General features: G+C 41.0%; 1 protein-coding gene across 2 annotated transcripts; it reads left to right on the top strand.

The window, feature by feature from the left end:
• Nucleotides 1-1,732: 1,732 nt before the first annotated feature.
• LOC119732263 (leukotriene A-4 hydrolase-like) lies at nt 1,733-18,293 on the top strand. Of its 2 annotated transcripts, none has more exons than XM_038205716.1 (16): nt 1,733-1,926; nt 3,662-3,801; nt 4,987-5,107; nt 6,055-6,123; nt 6,895-7,052; nt 7,762-7,834; nt 8,257-8,397; nt 9,780-9,803; nt 11,339-11,495; nt 11,795-11,820; nt 12,137-12,281; nt 13,541-13,644; nt 13,985-14,055; nt 15,258-15,408; nt 15,516-15,703; nt 16,821-18,293. In XM_038205716.1, exons 1-16 carry the CDS (start codon nt 1,768-1,770, stop codon nt 16,951-16,953), a joined length of 1,860 nt encoding a protein of 619 aa, XP_038061644.1. In that variant the 5' UTR covers nt 1,733-1,767; the 3' UTR covers nt 16,954-18,293. The 2 variants fall into 2 exon arrangements, with proteins under 2 accessions (XP_038061644.1, XP_038061643.1); XM_038205715.1 differs by lacking the exon at nt 8,257-8,397 and adding an exon at nt 8,477-8,617 and having other exon boundaries at nt 1,735-1,926.
• Nucleotides 18,294-18,375: the final 82 nt, after the last annotated feature.

Raw genomic sequence — 18,375 nt, 5'->3', positions numbered from 1 at the left:
AACTAATCCTCCAACTTATTTCTGAAAATTGCAGCAAAAGCAAATGTTGTACATTCCCTTTAAGGCAGGAGCTAGTGGAGATTAGAGTGGCGCAGTTAAACGTGGGCTTATGATTTATTTTCTCACATGTAATACGGAGACCATGTTATATCAATTGTTAACAGAACTGATGTTTTGGTCTGACACGTGATGCCAATTTTCAGCAAAAAGTAGGCCTAAACATCTTGTGTACTGCATATCTCTTGAAGTGTAAATGGTTCTTAAAAGTTGAACGTAAATTAGTGCACTCTAAAAACAACATTGGTTAACATAACATAACCAATCATTGGTTGAAATAACCAACAATCGGTTAATATGTACCAATGATTGGTTAATTTGTTAACCATTCTGTTGATCTGTTTATATGGGTTGCCTGTCGCCCGTCGGTATCATGACGTCATAGGTACCGTGCTAAATAAACTGCTTAGCCCACCACGGGCAACGGCACTTCTAGACAAGAATAAAGAGCTTTACCGTGACTAAGCCCATATTATGTCTCCTGCGAAAATGTCCCCCCCCCCCCCGCAACAAAGCGGGGTTGGACCTATAAATCAGAGTTAATAAGTTAAGGAAAATGTTCACCATGACCGCACCATTTGCAAACATTCAAAAATATGAAAAACTGTCAAAATATCATGAAATATCCAGTCCTGTCCTACTTAACATTGATTGTAAGTAAATAATTATGTTCACGCATCCTGTGATATTGCACCTAGTATGCTGTCATTTCCAAGAAGAGGAATTACCATCATTTTGCTCGCGATGTATACCCGAGTGATAAATATGCAGATCTCATGTATACAGAGGGGGACGTTTTCTCAATTTGTTAATTTATGGTGCCGTCAGATGTGAATTGCATTACGATTGGGAATACATTGGGGGTTTCAGGGCTCGTGGTCTTACACTCGAGTCCCCTCGAAACCCAAGTGAGGTAAACGAACCCATAAATGGGCGAATGGGCAAACAAAATCCCATGTGGAGGGATTATTTGTCAATTCAAATTATCTTAGAGCTTGTACTCGTGTTACTTGTCATCGTACATCTAGAATGTTTTCTTCGAATGTGTCTATTTATTCCTCCATGATAAAACAGGCTGGAAAATAAACTAAGTTTAGCACTTGTTGGACACCCCCCCCCCCCCCCCGGCGGCGCGGCCGGCACGTGTGCACGTGCCGCATAATTAATATGCATGTCTGTGTGACCGTTTTATCCGATTCTCGGCTAACTTTGACATATTTTTTGTTTAAAAAAAAACGGGATTGACAGAAAATTTGACAGAATGGATTTTTTTGGGCAGATTTAGTCTGGCAGAATTCTGCACAAATGGTATTTTGACAGAAACATAGCAAATTTGAAAAAAAATGGTACATTTGTTTTAAAAAGTTTCAATCCTTTGAAACAAACCCTTGCATAGTGCACAGGTTGGCTGGTCTAGGTGCTGAGGTTCACTGGGAAACGGACTTCGTCACGTGGCCGGATCCGCGTTTTGCCCGAAATTTACCAATAATTTCACATCTATTTATGTGAGATTGTTTATTATGTAATTTGAATCTTAATTAAGGCAATAATACCGATCTGCATGCGATTTTAAGTGTTTATAGTGTATTTCGAGTAATTCTGGGGAATTTGGCAGATTTTTGATAAATCTGACAGATTTTTGAAGTGCATTTAGCAATAGAAGAATTTGGCTCTGACCTTTCACCCTGCATGTGATTTGTCTTGTACAAAATGGCAGCTTCTACGAGGGATGCGTGCTCATTTTCCGAGCCTCAGCGTATCATTACAACCAACTTGAGCCTTTTATGGGACGTAAATTTCACCGAAAGAAAGCTGAGTGGCTCCGTCCAGCTAGATCTACGGATTCTCAGCGATGACGTGTCATATTTGGTGAGAAGTAGGGATTTCATGGCTTTACTTGTTGCCCAATTTCCGGACACTATTTCGTACAGCAGGCTGTGTGATTAGTGTATGAGGGGCCGCCCCGAAGTGGTTTAACTTAAGTCATGGCATGAGGGCGGGCGGGGTAAACAAAAGCATCATGCGCACTATCCGACTGGCCGGCAGTTTCACCAAAGTTGAGGGGGGGGGGGGGGCCTCGGTACAACTATAGAATACAGGGCCACTCCATTACTCATTAGTAATATATCCGTGCATCCATGGCTGCGTGGATGCGCGGTCGGTTTTCTATAGCGCCCTCTATTGATTAAAATTCACATAATGCCCACTCTGCATCTGTGCATGCTTGCATCCAGACATCAAATAAAGCGCCCTCTATTGATTAAAATTTACTTCATGCCCACCGCACATCCGCGCATCGAGGCATCCATTAAAGCGCCCTCTATTGATTAAAATTTACTTCATGCCCACCCCGCATCCACACATCCAAGACGGAGCGAGTGGGTAGGTTGGGGTTGGTTTTAGATAGGGAAATAAAGTAGTGGGTCCTGGGGTAAATACAGTAGAGGGTCCTGGGGTAAATAAAGCGCCCTCTATTGATGACTTCATGCCCATCCACCACGCATCCACGCATCCAAGACGGAATGAGTGGGTAGGTTTGGGTTGGTTTTAGATCGGTATACATTCTACAGACTATAATTCAACGTCAATAATTCACTCTCTACAGCGCCCTCTATTGATCACAATTTGCTTCATGCCCATTCACTCTTTATACCGCCCTCGATTTTTTGTTATTTCACACCCGTTGACGTATTATAATTTATTTAATTTATACAATTACCTTCTTTTTATTTGAAAACTTAATTTGACTTTTTTATGGAAAGTATGGAAATAAATGTTGCCTTTGAATTTGAGTTTAAATTCTGGAAGGGTCTCTTACGACCACACTGTCACGTCATAGTTATGTCTCCAGCGTTACACGTGAATTCCTGATGAGCATGTTATAAGCTGGAGTTTCTCAAGCTGTACGTGACCACAGACAGAGATGCTCTCTAAATCTTAAAGCTATAGTCCATCATTTGCAGCCATCCGAAAAGTAACTGGCGTAATTATTGTTAAAAAACAAATTTGGTTGAAAGATAGTAAGGGAACTAAACTCCCTGTGAAATTATTCTTTCTGGGAAGCTGTCATTTTGAAGTAATCAACGAAAGAAGGCATTTCCAACGGTGATTCTTAAGAAGCACCATAGGAAAATTTAAATTAGTAGTTCGTTTTGTTATTCAGCGCAGCGCACACAAGTATTGGAACGACGCACACGCGCGCGCGGTTGTTGTAATTCGTCGGATCAGTGCGCGACGTCGCGTATAGCTGCAATTCAAAACAATTCAAAACATGATTCAGTAACTTTTGATTTGAAATTGAGTTCTTAGAATGCTGTTTTTCTCGGAATGTACAGCTGAAGCTTAGCTGAAACTTCATCAGGTTAGTTGCTCAGTATCCTTCATTGGATTTTGAACACTTTTGTTGCTTCAAACGAACAAAATGCACTAATTACAAATGATGGACTATAGCTTTAAAATGCTGGGTGGGAAATGGATCATTAGCAGACTACAGCATCGATTTGAAAACATTCTCTGGTTCAATTCTTTTAAAATATAGTCGTCTTTTTATTGGAAGAGGGCAGTGACTAATGTCTTGGCTCCTTGTCGATATTGGTCAGTGCAGGTGCTGGACACAAGCAACCTTGAAATATTTAGCGTTTGTGACGAGACATCTGGTGAAAAGTTGGCCTTTCATCTAGCTGAGCCAAACAAGGCAATAGGAACTGCACTCCACATCAAATTGCCATCCAGGGCACAGAACAAGTAAGTGGTAAAATCTTATATACCGTGTTTTATGAACTCATAAAGATAAACAACACATAGGCAGATGTCAACATGATTGTTTCCATGTGATGTGCCATTGAAAATGGTGAGAATGAGTAATACTTGGATTATATTGTTTTCTCTGATATTAAATTGTGTGTTTTTACCAAAAAAGCATCACCATTTAAAGCTTTACCTATGGACATTTTAGCCCTAACCCCCTCGGCCCTTGTTGCTTACAACCATCCTCAATCCTCCAAAATCCTCCAAAATTTTCCAAAATTTTGCAACTCCGCCTAAATTTTTCAAAATTGTCAGACAGTCCTGCCTCAAAATGCATTCATCCTCAATCCTCCAAAATCCTCCTCATCCCAAAACTTTCCACTCGTGTTTAAATGAAGGATAACCAACGCCAAATCCTTCAAAATCATCAGACAGTCCTGCCTCAAAATGCATTCATCCTCAATCCTCCAAAATCCTCTTGTGCTTCAATCACCATTCATCCTCAATCCTCCAAAATCCTCATGTGCTTCAATCACCATTCATCCTCAATCCTCCAGAATCCTCATTTGATTCAATCACCATTCATCCTCAATCCTCTAGAATCCTCCAAAACCGCCAGGAGGATTTTGGAGGAGTGAGGTGGGTTAGGGTTGAGTTACAAGTCTCCCCCATCCCTCCCCCCTCTCTTCCCCCCCCCCCCCTCGGGCTGCCCCACCCAAGACGTGGGGATTGTCACTTTTGAAGTGACAAAATCCCCACCCCTCGAGAAAAATTTAAGTGACAATCCCTGACCATGCCCCGACATACATACGTGGGGTGGACTAGTGATTGCCTTTCCATGTAGTATGCCAATGGTAACAATGTAATTTGAGTGACCAAAATCCCCACCCTGGGGCATGAAAAACGTAACCAAAACCAAAAACAAATTTTCCATTTTTTTTACTTACAAGTCAATGTCGTTTTTTGACTCAAGTCAAATATAACAAAATGTTTTGCAGTGATATTGCTTTGAATTACATTAATTCCTAATGTGAAATGGGCAAAACGTTAAATATTTCATTGTTTTCACATATCCGAAGAGGTGACGTTTGTCAGTTCATAAAAACCTGTCAGATTTTTTTTTTTTACATTGCTGTATGTCATCGCAAATTACAACGAAATTCTCTTCTGATCATTTTTTAGGGGAGCAGAGCTACGTGTAAGGATTTCTTACGAGACTTCCCCTAGCGCCTCGGCCCTACAATGGTTGAAACCATCACAAACCGCTGGCAAGAAATATCCATATCTCTTCAGCCAGTGCCAGGTAATTGGTCACCACCCAGATACAAAGTGGTCCGGTGACACCTGTGCGTAACAAGAATGAAAGGTTAAAGGGAATATACATCATTTGCTTTTGCTGTAATTTTCAGAATTGGATGGAATTGGGGGGTTGGAAATATATAGCAAATATAGTTACACTGACTTTTTTGAGGTTTTGGGTTTGAAAATGCTATAAAAACCAAGAAAAACAATCATTTTCCTGTAGTCTGGTTCCCTGACTCCATTTAAAAAGAAACAGAGCAGTTTACATATATTGGGGAATTGTAAGGTCAGGGAACCAGTCTAGCTGGCTTGTACCCGTTCATAGGTGTGTAATCGATTGCAAACAAGTGCGATGGTCAATTGGGGCCAGTATTTGAAAATAAGCCAGTTTTTTCCAATGTTGATCAGCCGATCAGCGTTGGAAATTGATACAAAAATACCACTTTTCTTGAAAATGACAGTATACCAGGTGCCATGATTTTACAGGATGCTTTACACTGTCATTCACTAACAGTCCAGCAAGGTATTTCAAAATGATTTGGTAGTTTTATTTATTGATGTTTGCAAATGTTGTATTTTCCCTAAAAGGCTTTAAAAAATCACATAAAGGATGCGTGTTGGATGAGACGTCATATTCTTTTGACACATACATGTGCTATGTTATAAAATGTTGTAAATCGTAATCTGTGGTCATGGCATAGGAAAACCTTTGAGTACTGGGAGACTTTTGAGACATTGGTGGCAGCAAACACACTGGTCCTCTTCAATTGTTTACGTTATGTTAAAGCCGAAGCGTGCATGCTCAAAATGACGCACCAATGCCTCAAAAGTCCCCCATTGTGGTGCTTTTAAAAAATGGTGAAATGTTATATTAAAAGACAGCAAGTAAACATTTATGTAAAAGGAGGTATTAATCTTTTTGGTTTTTTTGTTTGACATTTTCTGCAGGCTATACATGCACGCAGCATGGTTCCTTGTCAGGACACACCGGGAGTCAAGGTACCATACCAGGCCAAGGTCAGTCCACATTTGTTTCCATTGACATTTCTGCCTTTAAACCCCAAAAGTAACCGGTAAAACCCCGTAGAATGCCGGGGTTAATCCAAAGGTACTGCCTGTTTAATTTGCATTCTCCCCTCGCAGACTGTAAGTCATAAATATTGAGGAAGAGAAAGGGGAGGAGCCCTGCCCTATTGATGCTTAATTATTCCTCAGTAACTCTGAATATTTAAAACTCTGAATATTCATAACTATCTAATTGCTACAGGTGGCAGTACCTAGAGATTTGGTTGCTATAACAAGTAGGCAAGGGAGGAGCCCTTCCCTGCCCCACTAAGCTTAATTATTCCTCAGTAACTGAATACTCATCCTGAATATTCATAATTGTTCAATTGATACTTTTGACGTACCCAGAGATCTCTTTGCCTTGATTGAGTGCCTTTAGACAAGTGGAGGACCCCTGCCCTACTGATGCTTAATTATTCCTCAGTAACTCTAATTATTCATAACCGTATATATTCATAACTGTTCAATGGATACAGTTGACCGTACCCAGAGATCTGGCTGCCCTATGAGTGAAGTAAGGCAAGTGGAGGAGCCCTGCCCTACTGATCGCTAATTATTCCTCAGAAACGCTGAATATTCATGACCCTCCTTTTGTTACAGGTGACGGCACCATTTGATCTGGTTGCCCTGATGAGTGCATTTAGGCAAGGGGAGGGGCCCTGCCCTACTGATCCATAATCCTCAGTAACTCTGAATATTCATGACTCTATAATATTGGTACAGGTGACAGTACCCATGGAGCTGGTTGCTCTGATGAGTGCCGTCGGGCAAGGGGAGGAGCCCTGCCCTACCGATGCCTCCAAGAAGACGTACATCTTTCAGCAGACTGTACCGATACCATCCTATCTCATCGCTATTGTGGTTGGCCTATTAGAGAGCAGGTATGTATGCAGTGGAAACTGGACTGAGAAGGGGAATATTGCATTGTGCTCGAAGAGGCCCTGTTTATTTAACATCTCTGCATTGGATCAAGGACAACCCAAAGATTTCAGGAATCCTTCACACCAGCAAGAATCCAATTTGGCTTCTTCACGGGTCTAGCGCTCTACACAGGTTAAATTCAACCCTGGTGGGGACTACCTAGGTTCAGAGGCTCTACCTGCGTAGAAAATCTAAACCTCTACATCTGGCACATGTACAAACCAGTTAAGTGTGAACAGTGTGCCTTGTAAACCCTGCTCATGGTGGGTCTGTGTTTATTTCAACACGGGTACGCGAGACGATAGGCCTGAAGTCTTCATGTTTTCCCAGCAGAAAGAGCGTGAAAAGGGAACATCTCAATATTCAAAAGGAATTTCGATTTATGTTTACAGTTTAATTTTTTTTTTTTGTACATATTTATTGCAATATTATATTGAATATATTAAAGGAAAGTATGACCGAGTGGCTAGGACTTTTGATCACAGGGTCAGGGGTTCGAGTCCAGCTACTGGCCATGTGGTGTGCCCAAATTAATATTGACATTTGGTAAAAAATGTGCCTGCAATGGACAAGCATCCTGTGTATGGGGATAGAAGTACTCCATTGCTGAATCTTTATATTAATTCCAATGATATTGACCATTGTCTCTCTCTCTGTTACATTTGTCAGGACAATTGGTCCTCGCTCCAAAGTCTGGTCTGAGAAGGAAAACATTGATCAAGGCGCTTATGAATTTGCTGAAGTAAGTTGCACTGGGTATACCTGGTCTCTTAGCATTCCGTTTTGGTGAATTGATCAATGAGAATTCAGGAAATACGGATTTGTGTATTCATGGATTGTCCACCGCACTGTGTCAAAGTACTGGTTTGTCATAGGCAAAGTGTTCTATATTGTCGAATCTCTTTGGCAAGCTGAAAATCATATTCATACATACCTAAGAGTTTTTGAGAATTAAAAGATATCTACTTGCACAATTATATTTGGGACATCCTGTATACAGCCGTGTTAGCCTGCTAGATACGGTTATACAGAGAAGGTAGCACTTTAAAGACTTACTAAAAGTAAAAATATGGCTAAGCTTACGTAGCTACAGCTACTTCATCAGATGCAATGAAGAGAGACCTCTTCGCTACCTTCTCTGTATAACTATCGATCTCTTGACAGACTGAGCAGATGTTGCTGATAGCTGAGGATCTCCTTGGCCCGTACGTCTGGGGGCAGTATGATCTCCTGATCCTGCCCCCGTCCTTCCCCTGTGGAGGGATGGAGCATCCTTGCCTTACTTTTGTCACGCCAACACTTTTGGTGAGTTTTCGGTACTTGACTATAAAACCTTTTGATTAAGATATTTTTTTTTTGGCACACACTATAAATTTCTTAACAGACTGAGCAGATGTTGCAGACCGCAGAAAATCTTCTTGGTCCCTACGTCTGGGGGCAGTATGATCTCTTGATTCTTCCTCCATCCTTCCCCTATGGCGGGATGGAAAACCCTTGCCTTACTTTTGTCACGGCGACACTGTTGGTGAGTTTTCAGTGCTTGACTAAATCAACTACAGTGTTGTATTCGAGTCGATCACGAAGTAAATCAAGTCGGATCAAAAGTAAAAGTCATTTCGCAAGTCTTATCACAAGTAACAGATGTTGAAAAGTAAGAAAGTACAGTGAAGCGTCACTATAACAAACACCACTAAACAAACGAGGGCACGTGTGGTCTAGCGGTAGAGCACAGGCCCCATGATCGTGGGATTGTAGGTTCGAGCCCCGCCGTGGCCATCGGTGTCCTTGAGTAAGGTGCTTTACCTCAATTACTCTTCTCAACCCAGGTGTTAAATGGGTACCGGCATTATTCAATGCTGGGAAGGTAACAGACTCGCTGTGGAGGAGGTGTGGCAATCCCCCCATGTACAGTAGCAGCATTACATTGAGTCTGGCCCAATCGCTTCAAAAGAGAGATGGGCACTCTGTTCCTGTAAACACAGGTTCATCCCCTTTACCTTTTACTAAACAAACATTTGGCTATAAAGAACGCCCATTTGGCTTCCGAAATAGTAAAAAACGAACGACCATTATAAGGAACATTTTTTATGGACCCTGTCGTGTTCCTTATAGTGACGTTCTACTGTACTGCCTTTACTACTGTTGATTTGAATAACTTAAGCCGAGACGACTTGTGGACTTGTTGGGAATTATGATTGACTCGACTACAACACTGCTTAGTTTGCTTGTACTCGCCTCCTTTATCTAAGGCCACGTGTCATTGCTTATCTATTTTGTAACGTCTTGGAAAGGAAATGCAAGGCATTATGGTTTACATTATGGTTAATGCACATACATTCAGTGCACATCCAATGACAGCTCAATGAAATTACCTGTTATCAGTACTCTTTGTGGGGTGGTGGATATGGGCTCTAGAGGGACTACACACATAAATAGGCCCTTGATTAGGAAAAAAGAGTTACAAAGTAACTCACTCTGCCCTCAGATACCTGATTCGGAAGGCAGATTTTCGCCATGAGAAACCAACTTACAGCCTGGAGCTATTGCCTTGCTTGATTCACAAGGCCAGGTTCCCATTCTAATGATAAAAGGACTGATTCTGTCTCATTTTGCATCATGTGTACGGTGTGGATGATCATAACAATAATATTGTTAACTAATAAATGTTTGATTTTTGTCTTGAACAGGCGGGTGACAGATCTTTGGCAAATGTGAGTACAGTTGTTAGACGTACACATTGAGTGCGTTCGATTACTTCCCCCCAGCTTACTCGCGCCTGGCTCCTCGCGTGATGACTGACATGCGCAGTGGAGCTAAATAAACGAACGGTTTCGGGTAAAGTTTCGTGCAAGAGCTGGAAAGTTGAACTTTGACATGACACAAGCTGCATCCGAATCAACTGTCTAGAGCTAGGTCTAGGCCCAGGCCCATTGAAAATACGCAGCGATGCGCTGACAAGGGTAGCCGTAGTTTGGAAGCCCGTTTTCGGACACGGCCTGAGGTGCCCGCCGGACGTCACATTGGCAGCCATGTTAATTGCATGGCCTTATGGGATACTTACCCATGCAACCGGCTCGGCGAGTCGGTTACTTGGGCCAGGCTCGAGTAAGCGCAAGAAGTCACGGGAGAGGTAAATCGAACGCTGTCGCACTTGCGCGAGTAAGTGCGGGGCAAGTAATCGAACGCACTCCTTGCAATAAGGTTGAGATATTATGGATGCAGGTTAAACGGTTGATACCTTTAACTACCAAGAAAGTCTTGTGGTCAGTGAGTCAAGGACCAGATGGTCATCAAGGCCAGTTGGTCCATTGAAATGCGGGGCTGGGGTTAATGCACCTACATAGTCTGGACATATACATTTTTTGAACAATTTAGACAAAGATATTTGGCTATAGGGCCATCACAGATTTGTCCTTTGAAAAAAATATTGGTAGAACTACAAGTAATTTTGAAAATGTTCAATATGGCTGCCATTGCTTGTTATTCTAGCTATTTTTCTTCAAAGGACAAAACTGCGACGGCCCTTTAGCCAAATATCTTCCTCATGACATAATCTGACTGTGTGCCAAATGCCATGCTTGTATCATCAAAGGCACAATCCCATCACCTATTTGCCGTATTAATAGCACCTACCCCTGTTGCACCTTAAAGATATAGTCCATCATTTGTAATTTGTGCATTTTGTTCGTTTGAAGCAACAAAAGTGTTTAAAATCTAATGAAGGATACTGAACAACTAACCTGATGAAGTTTCAGTTCAGCTTCAGCTGTATATTCCGAGAAAAACAGCATTCTAGGATCTCAATTTCAAATCAAAAGTTGCTGAATCATGTTTTGAATTGTTTTGAATTGCAGCTATACGCGATGTCGCGCACTGATCCGACAAATTATAGCAACCGCGCGCGCCTGTGCGTCGTGCCAATGCTTGCGCGCACGCTGCGCCGAATAACAAAACGAACTACTAATTTAAATTTTCCTATGGTGCATCTTAAGACGCACCGTTGAAAAGGCCTTCTTTCGTTGATTACTTCAAAATGATAGCTTGCCAGAAAGATTAATTTCACAGGGAGTTTAGTCTACTAACTATCTTTCAACCAAGTATGTTTTTCAACAATAATACGCCCGTTACTTTTTCGGAAGGCTGCAATTGATGGACTAAAGCTTTAAGCTGCTGGCTGGATTAGGCGAACAAAATCCAATCTCGGACCAAGACTGAACCCCTTCTTGTTTGGAACTGTTTGTCTCAGGTTGTTGCCCATGAGATCAGCCATAGCTGGACAGGCAACCTGGTCACCAACTGCAGCTGGGAACATTTCTGGCTGAACGAAGGATTCACTGTCTTTGCAGAGAGGAAGATCGCCGGCAGGATGCACGGGGAGAAACAGAGGCACTTTGAGGCAATAGGTGAGGGGACTTCACGGGGTATGATTTGGGGTAATGAGGGGTGTGGTGGGGGGTGGTTTGGGGAGGGGTAAGTGGGTGCATGGCTGGCGACACTGAGGGAAGCTGAGACTCTTTGAGGCAATAGGTAAGGGGGACTTCAAGAGGGTATGATTTGGGGTAATAAGGGGTGTGGTGTCGGGGTGGTTCGGGGAGAGGTATGTGGGTATATGTCTGGCGACACAGAGGGAAGCTGAGACACTTTGAGGCAATAGGTATTAGGGGGACTTCACAAAATCATTTATTATTTTTATCCTTTGCAGGCGGATGGAAAGACCTACAAAATGCTGTAAGTGAATTTGGAAATTTTCAAGTTTATTTGATAACTTGAATGTGGATAAGTCATACAAGGTTCAGTGGAGAGCAAATTATTTCTTAATGGTTTCATGAATTATTTTAAATAATTTTTGCTTTCATTAACTCAAGGTCACATTTCCCATATGTAACTTTACAGTCCCTTTTGTGTGCAATAGTCCTGCAGTTTAGAATCGGCCTTAGATGTACAGTGGACACTAAAAATGCGCATCATATGGAAAAGCAACATGAATCACTACAATCTATGGTTTTGTTTTGATGATCTAAAGTTGTCTACATTCTTGACCCAGGTGGATAGGTACGGCGCCACCCACCCCTTCACCCATCTCATACCCAGTCTGAAGGACGTGGACCCTGATGATGCATTCTCCAGTATACCTTACGAGAAGGGATCCACGTTGCTGTTTTACCTGGAGACGCTGGTTGGCAATAATGGTAATGGTGACTGTACAGTAGAGAGCTTTTGCATGAGAATGGTTACAGTTAGTGCACTGGAAATGGCATCAGTTTATGAGGTCTTGTGATGTCATATGCGACTCATTATATCTTCTACCCATGTACGCAGTACAAATATATCCGTAAGATGGAATTTTGCGTCGGGGTGATGTCGATGAAGGGCAAAACCAAATATTGATTTACATCACCCCGATGCAAAATTCCGTCTTAAATAAATAGTTAAATGCGGTACCCGCTGCTTTGTACATCAGATTCGAACCAGCTAACCGATCCCGTAAGTTTGGTGGTCGAGTGGTAAGACGTCTGCACTAGAAAGCAGGATATAGTGGGTTCGAGTCCCGCCCGAGTGATTTTTTCCAACTTTCACTCGGGAGGTCACACACTGAGTATACAGTGTTTATACGTCAGTGAAGGGAAAAACCTAATATTGCTTTACAAATATATCGCTGTGATATATCAGTATGGCAAACTTAAGTTTGCTGTTGATTTATTCAATCATGTATAATTTTGATTGAAAGAGGATAAATTGCTGAACATGTATGTGCCATTCGTCCATGTTTCACAGCAAGATTAGCCGCAGATACGAGGCTTTCATTGGAGGTTGTCATTTTGGGGTTATTGTGAAGCGAAACAGTGGAATGGCAGATAACAGTTAACAATTGTTGACTGCTGTGATGTGGGATGTGACGTTTTGAACACCAGAGGGGCGCATAGCACCCGAGGCGAACCTCTGTCTTGGATTCTTTGGATTTTGATGTAAAAATCACGAAAACAAGCTTCAGTAAACACAACAATCATGACAATCGAACGTCGACCCACGTGCATGTCGCGTGCTTGAAACAGCTGATCGTCTGCTAGTTCGCTGCTCCCACACGTGTGAAAACATGGTGAAAATAGCGGGGGTACCAACGATACAAGCATTTCACACCGTACGTGATATCCCACAGGGAGTGTGCCATGACTTTTTAGAAACTTAACACGTGATCGTTCTGGGCCAATGAAAATACAGTATTCAAGACAGAGGTATAACAAGTACAGATAGTTAAACGCATGTGTATGCATAATTGTTTAGATGCAAAACCTCTATTGTAAGAGAGTTGTAGTTTAGCTAGTCAATATGTTTTCAGCGAGATCTGTTTTTATTTACAATCCGAAGAGGCAATGGGAATGTCCAAGAATTACAGATGCTCATACAGTTTTTAAGAGGACTTACAATTTGTCATTTTATTTTGTGGTAGATGAGTTTGAAGCTTTCCTGAAGTCCTACATCAACAAATTCAAGTATAAGAGCATCACCACTCAGCAGTGGAAGGACTACCTGTATGAATACTTCCATGATCAGGTAAAAAGAATTGGTGAATTGCGATACAAATTCACAAGCTTACTTTCACGCAAACCCAGTACTTCCTGCCTATTAACGAAGACATCTTACCACTCAACAATCAAGCTTGCTGGGGTCGGCTGGTTGGTTCAAATCTAATGTAGCCCTGGGGATTACAGTCACTAATTGATTTGGTTTTTTCTCGCAAGCCCTTGGACAAGCAATGACAATACACAGATGCAAAAACTTCCATTGCCAAAAAGAAAAAATAGCGTGAAGGCTGACAAAATGGAAAGATTGGCTCTCTCTTCATGTTTTTCCTGAGTTAGTAAGCAGCTGCAATCTTTGTTTTAACCAACAGCAATCGGTATTCGACGTTGTGGATTGGGACGCTTGGTTCTTCCAACCCGGAATGCCGCCTGTAAAACCAGAGTAAGTAGATTGATCTGAAGTTCAGTTCCCTCAATTCCTTTGAGGAGATGGTGGGAAAACAAAACTGTTGTCGTAATTGAGGCAAAAACCCCAAATTGACAAACCAGATATTGACCTCCTCACTTTACTTGAAAACTTTATCAGTGCAAGAAAGACACTCAAAACTTGTTTCGACCATCACATTTTCAAGAGTTTTTGTGTAACAAAGTTTTCAGAAACACTTAACCAGTCCTAAATTCTGTATGACCGTACTTACCATGGACCACTTTGTGGGGTACTTGTTCATTGTTAGAGGTACCCCGCAAGTGAAATCTTTAGAAACTAGGGTACCCCGCAAGTGAAATCTTTAGAAATGGGGATAAAAGGACAACAATGCTCCTACCCCAGAACTGTCCATCCGCTGGAACGTTTGAGACCCATAGACCAGTACTGACCATGGCCGCTTGTGGGGTACTCGTACAATGGGAATGGTACCCCACAAGGGAAAAAAGGATAAAAGGACAACAATGCTCCTACCCCAGAACTCGTTCCCATTGAGTCGTCCGTGTGACCATAGTCCCGTATGTTTGTTAAGGTTTTTGAATTATTCTCGTTTCCTTACTATTCACCTGAATTCCATAAAACTTGGACACGAGGGTCATTGAGTAGCAAAGCTAATGTGGGATATATTTCAGGTCAAAGGTCAACTGAGGTTAATAATGATGTAATTCACAGTTTTGTAAAATATTAACAGATATTCACATGCTTTCTTGGATTTTGATGAAACTTAAATGCAGTGACCCTTGGGTGGGAAGACACAATGCTTCATCGGATTACTGAGGTCAAAGGTCATGTAGGGGTTCATTACAGGTCATTGTTCAAATAGGCTTCAAATGTTTCTTTGTCTACAGAATTTGATGGATTTTACTGTCGCTTTGATGGAGTGATCCTTGGGTGGGGGTTCATCACAGCTCTTCTAAAATTGGAGGTCAAAGGTCATCCAAGGGGTCATTTCGGGTCGTCATTTAAAAATGCACAAAATTTATCTTCTTTTTTAAGAATGCAAAACATATAGGGATCGACTGCAGAAAAATGCAACACGTGCGATCCGCAGATCACTTGTTATATTTACCAACTTTTACAAAAGTGTGCATTTTTCATAATGGGTTAAGTAATTCTTTTCAATAAAAGAACCAATTTTGATCCTTCATTTTCCCATACAGTTTTGACACAACATTGAGCAGTTGTTGCTCTGAGCTTTGCCTGCGATGGTGCCGATCGGCGACCTGTGACCTGACCTCGTTCACCAGCGATGACCTCGGGTCACTGACCTCAAAGCAGGTCATCGAAGTGCTCTCGCAACTTCTACTGGAGGTTGGTTTTGTTGAATGAAAATATTAATCCAATATGGGGTTTTGCCCTTCACAATTTCATAATCATGACAATAATTTTGTTGTTGATGTGTACTTTTCTGGTTTCAGCCGCCATTGAGTTCTGAGCACATCCAAGCTATGGAGAAGACCTATAGGTTGGGTGAGAGTGGGAACGCTGAGGTCAAATTCCGCTGGTTTCGTCTATGCATCCGGGCGGGATATGAACCCGTCACACAGAAAGCGCTGGACTTTGCCGTCCAGTGGGGACGACTCAAATTTACCAGACCAATTTTCAGGTAAGTGCAATGAACGGTTTCTTTTTCTGACATAATTGTAACTTTGGCCAGCATGTGTTCAGGCAGATTTCTTTGAGGGAATTTTTGGACTGAATATTTACTTGTTTAAATGCTCATATCAGTTCATTTTTATCAGTTCATCATATTGGTTGGGCTGTTTTTAACTGTTTTAATGTATTTGAATTAGAAATAACAATACATATTTATTTCAAACCCCATTACAAATTACATTCCTTTTACAGAAACTTGAATGGAAGTTTTAATGCATAAGGCCAAAAAAAAAAGTCTCCGGTTGCTGGTATGCGCGCGCCTCGCCGTAGCCATGCGCGTCGGCAAAATAAAAAAGGTTTTTTTCCAATGAAAGATGATGTCTCCAAACCGCCAAACTCACTGGTTTGACTGGAATCCTGCTGCTGCACAATTTCAACATGTTTTTAGATGGGGTTATGATCAAGAATAAGCTTTATGTTGCCTCTCTGGACTCGCATATATTTGCACTAAGTTTAGTCGGGCACCATTTCAAGGGCGGATCCAGGGGGGGGGCCAAAGGGGCCATGGCCCCCCCCCCCCCCCAAAACGAAACCAATTTTTTTTTTTTATGTGACATCGCAATAAAGGCAGGCAATGAGTACACCACCATCTTTTCCTCAAAAAAACATTGGTTAAAGTGGTCAGAAATTGCCTCAGATCGCACCACAGAACCCCACGCCGTAATTTTTTTTACCCACTTTTTTGGGGGACCAAAAAATGTTTTGGCCCCCCCCCCCCCCAAAATTGTGTTCTGGATCCGCCCTTGCACCATTTGCAGTCATCAGCCAACATTTGAGGCAAAAAAAATCAGGTAAAAAAAAAAAAGCCGCGTCGCCACACCTATTTTTGGGCAAGTTCCATACCAGAAATCGGAGACTTTTTTTTTGGCCTAAGATCGACTACAAATAATCAAGCTGTGATAAAAGTGTATGAACCCCCCCCCCCCCCCCCCCCTAAACAAACCCAAAATAAAATGTATTTAGGAATTATTTTTATTCATTATTCTGTTGTGATGAACATTTTTCATTATATTTACAACCATCCCTTTTATAGTACACTTATTTGGGTTCTTGTTTTCTTACAAAAGGGATCTGTTCAAATTTGCCGTTGCCCGTGACCAGGCTATTGCCACCTTCAAACAGCATAAAGACGACATGCACCCAATAACAGCTGCAATGATTGGAAAAGACCTGCAGGAAAGCCAACAGCCAAGTCAGTAGGAGCTGCTGGAAAGTCAACAGCCAAATCAAGACTTGCTGGAAAGTCAGCAGCCAAATTAAGACCTGCTGGAAAGCCAATAGCCAAGCCATTGAGGCTAAGTTGACATTCGTATCCAGGCATGCATATTTTTAAAGTGCCATATTATCAACCAATGACCAACATTGTAATCAGTATAGACAGATACAAAGGCATTTATACAAATTTATAGCCGAAAGTTTATTAAAAATGATATAAATACTGCAATGGTGTTAGATTTAACTTGGGTGGTTTCTATATAGGACCATCAGTGTAAAACCTTTACACCGGCATCCCATAGAGATGCCAACGCTGTTAAATGTACTCCGCACTAAATGCAGTGAATAGCCAAACATGGCTGTACAAATTATCAAAATATTGCTCAGAATATAAATAAATTGCCAAACCAAAGAAAAGCAATTGATATATAGTAAGTAATATGCAAAAAAAATGATTTACTGGAATCTAACATTGCAGTAGCTTCTTTAAAGTGCCGATAAAAGGATGTATGAAATTATATCATAGTTGTCAGTTGGAAAATGACTGCAATATCAGCTTCAGTGATTGAGGAGTTTTATGTAATTGTCTCAAAGATTTGTAAACACTATCAATGGAATGAACAAACTAATAAATTACTCATTTTTATCCCATTATAAAACATGTACGTCGGAAGAAACAATGGGAAGGATAGAAAGAAATTGCGTGTCCCATTTAAGGGTCAAAGGTCACATTCAATAATTGTATGATCCATGCAGAAAAGGAAATTGACTGCAAAAAAAAGTTTTCTTCCAACATGTTACTGAAATATAGAGCATATAGCAAAAGATCTCATTTTGTGTCCTCGAAAATCTGCACAATATGAGTTTTTCTTTTAATGAAAAGACCTGTAATAATACTGATGCTGTTTGATTACAAAGAACTATGTGCATTTACAAATATCATGATCACACTCAATGTTTTTAATTTAACTGTTTTACTGAACACCACATGTAGTACCATCATGAAAGACATACATTTCATTTCATTTCATTTCATTTCATTTCATTTCATTTCATTTCATTTCATTTCATTTCATTTCATTTCATTTCATTTCATTTCATTTCATTTCATTTCATTTCATTTCATTTCATTTCATTTCATTTCATTTCATTTCATTTCATGAGCAGTAGTATCAACAATTAAAATATGCAACTAAATTTTATCCAATCAGACTTCAGTTTTAGAAATTTGACACGTTGAGATGATTCGTTACTATCGTGTTTTTTTTTTCCTGAACATCATTTTGTTTTAAATTTTACTGTCAAGAGTAACTGGTCTGAATCAATGTTTCTTTGTGGGGTTATTTCATTTTGTTTTTAGTTACGAGTCATTTTGTTGTTTGTTATTAGAGCAAAGTTAAGTTGAAA

This window comes from Patiria miniata, unplaced genomic scaffold (genome assembly GCF_015706575.1).
Source record: "Patiria miniata isolate m_02_andy unplaced genomic scaffold, ASM1570657v1 HiC_scaffold_24, whole genome shotgun sequence".
Classification (NCBI taxonomy): domain Eukaryota; kingdom Metazoa; phylum Echinodermata; class Asteroidea; order Valvatida; family Asterinidae; genus Patiria; species Patiria miniata.
The sequence above is the reverse complement of the archived record's forward strand: the minus strand, read 5'-3'. Positions and strand labels throughout refer to the sequence as shown.

Bases quoted from the DNA above. Each gene is read 5' to 3' on its own strand.
- LOC119732263 (XM_038205716.1), top strand. From the start codon at position 1,768: ATGGCAGCTTCTACGAGGGATGCGTGCTCATTTTCCGAGCCTCAGCGT. The intron at 6,124-6,894 runs GTCAGTCCACAT...ATATTGGTACAG, and splicing joins AGGTACCATACCAGGCCAAG to GTGACAGTACCCATGGAGCT. The intron at 11,496-11,794 runs GTGAGGGGACTT...TATCCTTTGCAG, and splicing joins GAGGCACTTTGAGGCAATAG to GCGGATGGAAAGACCTACAA.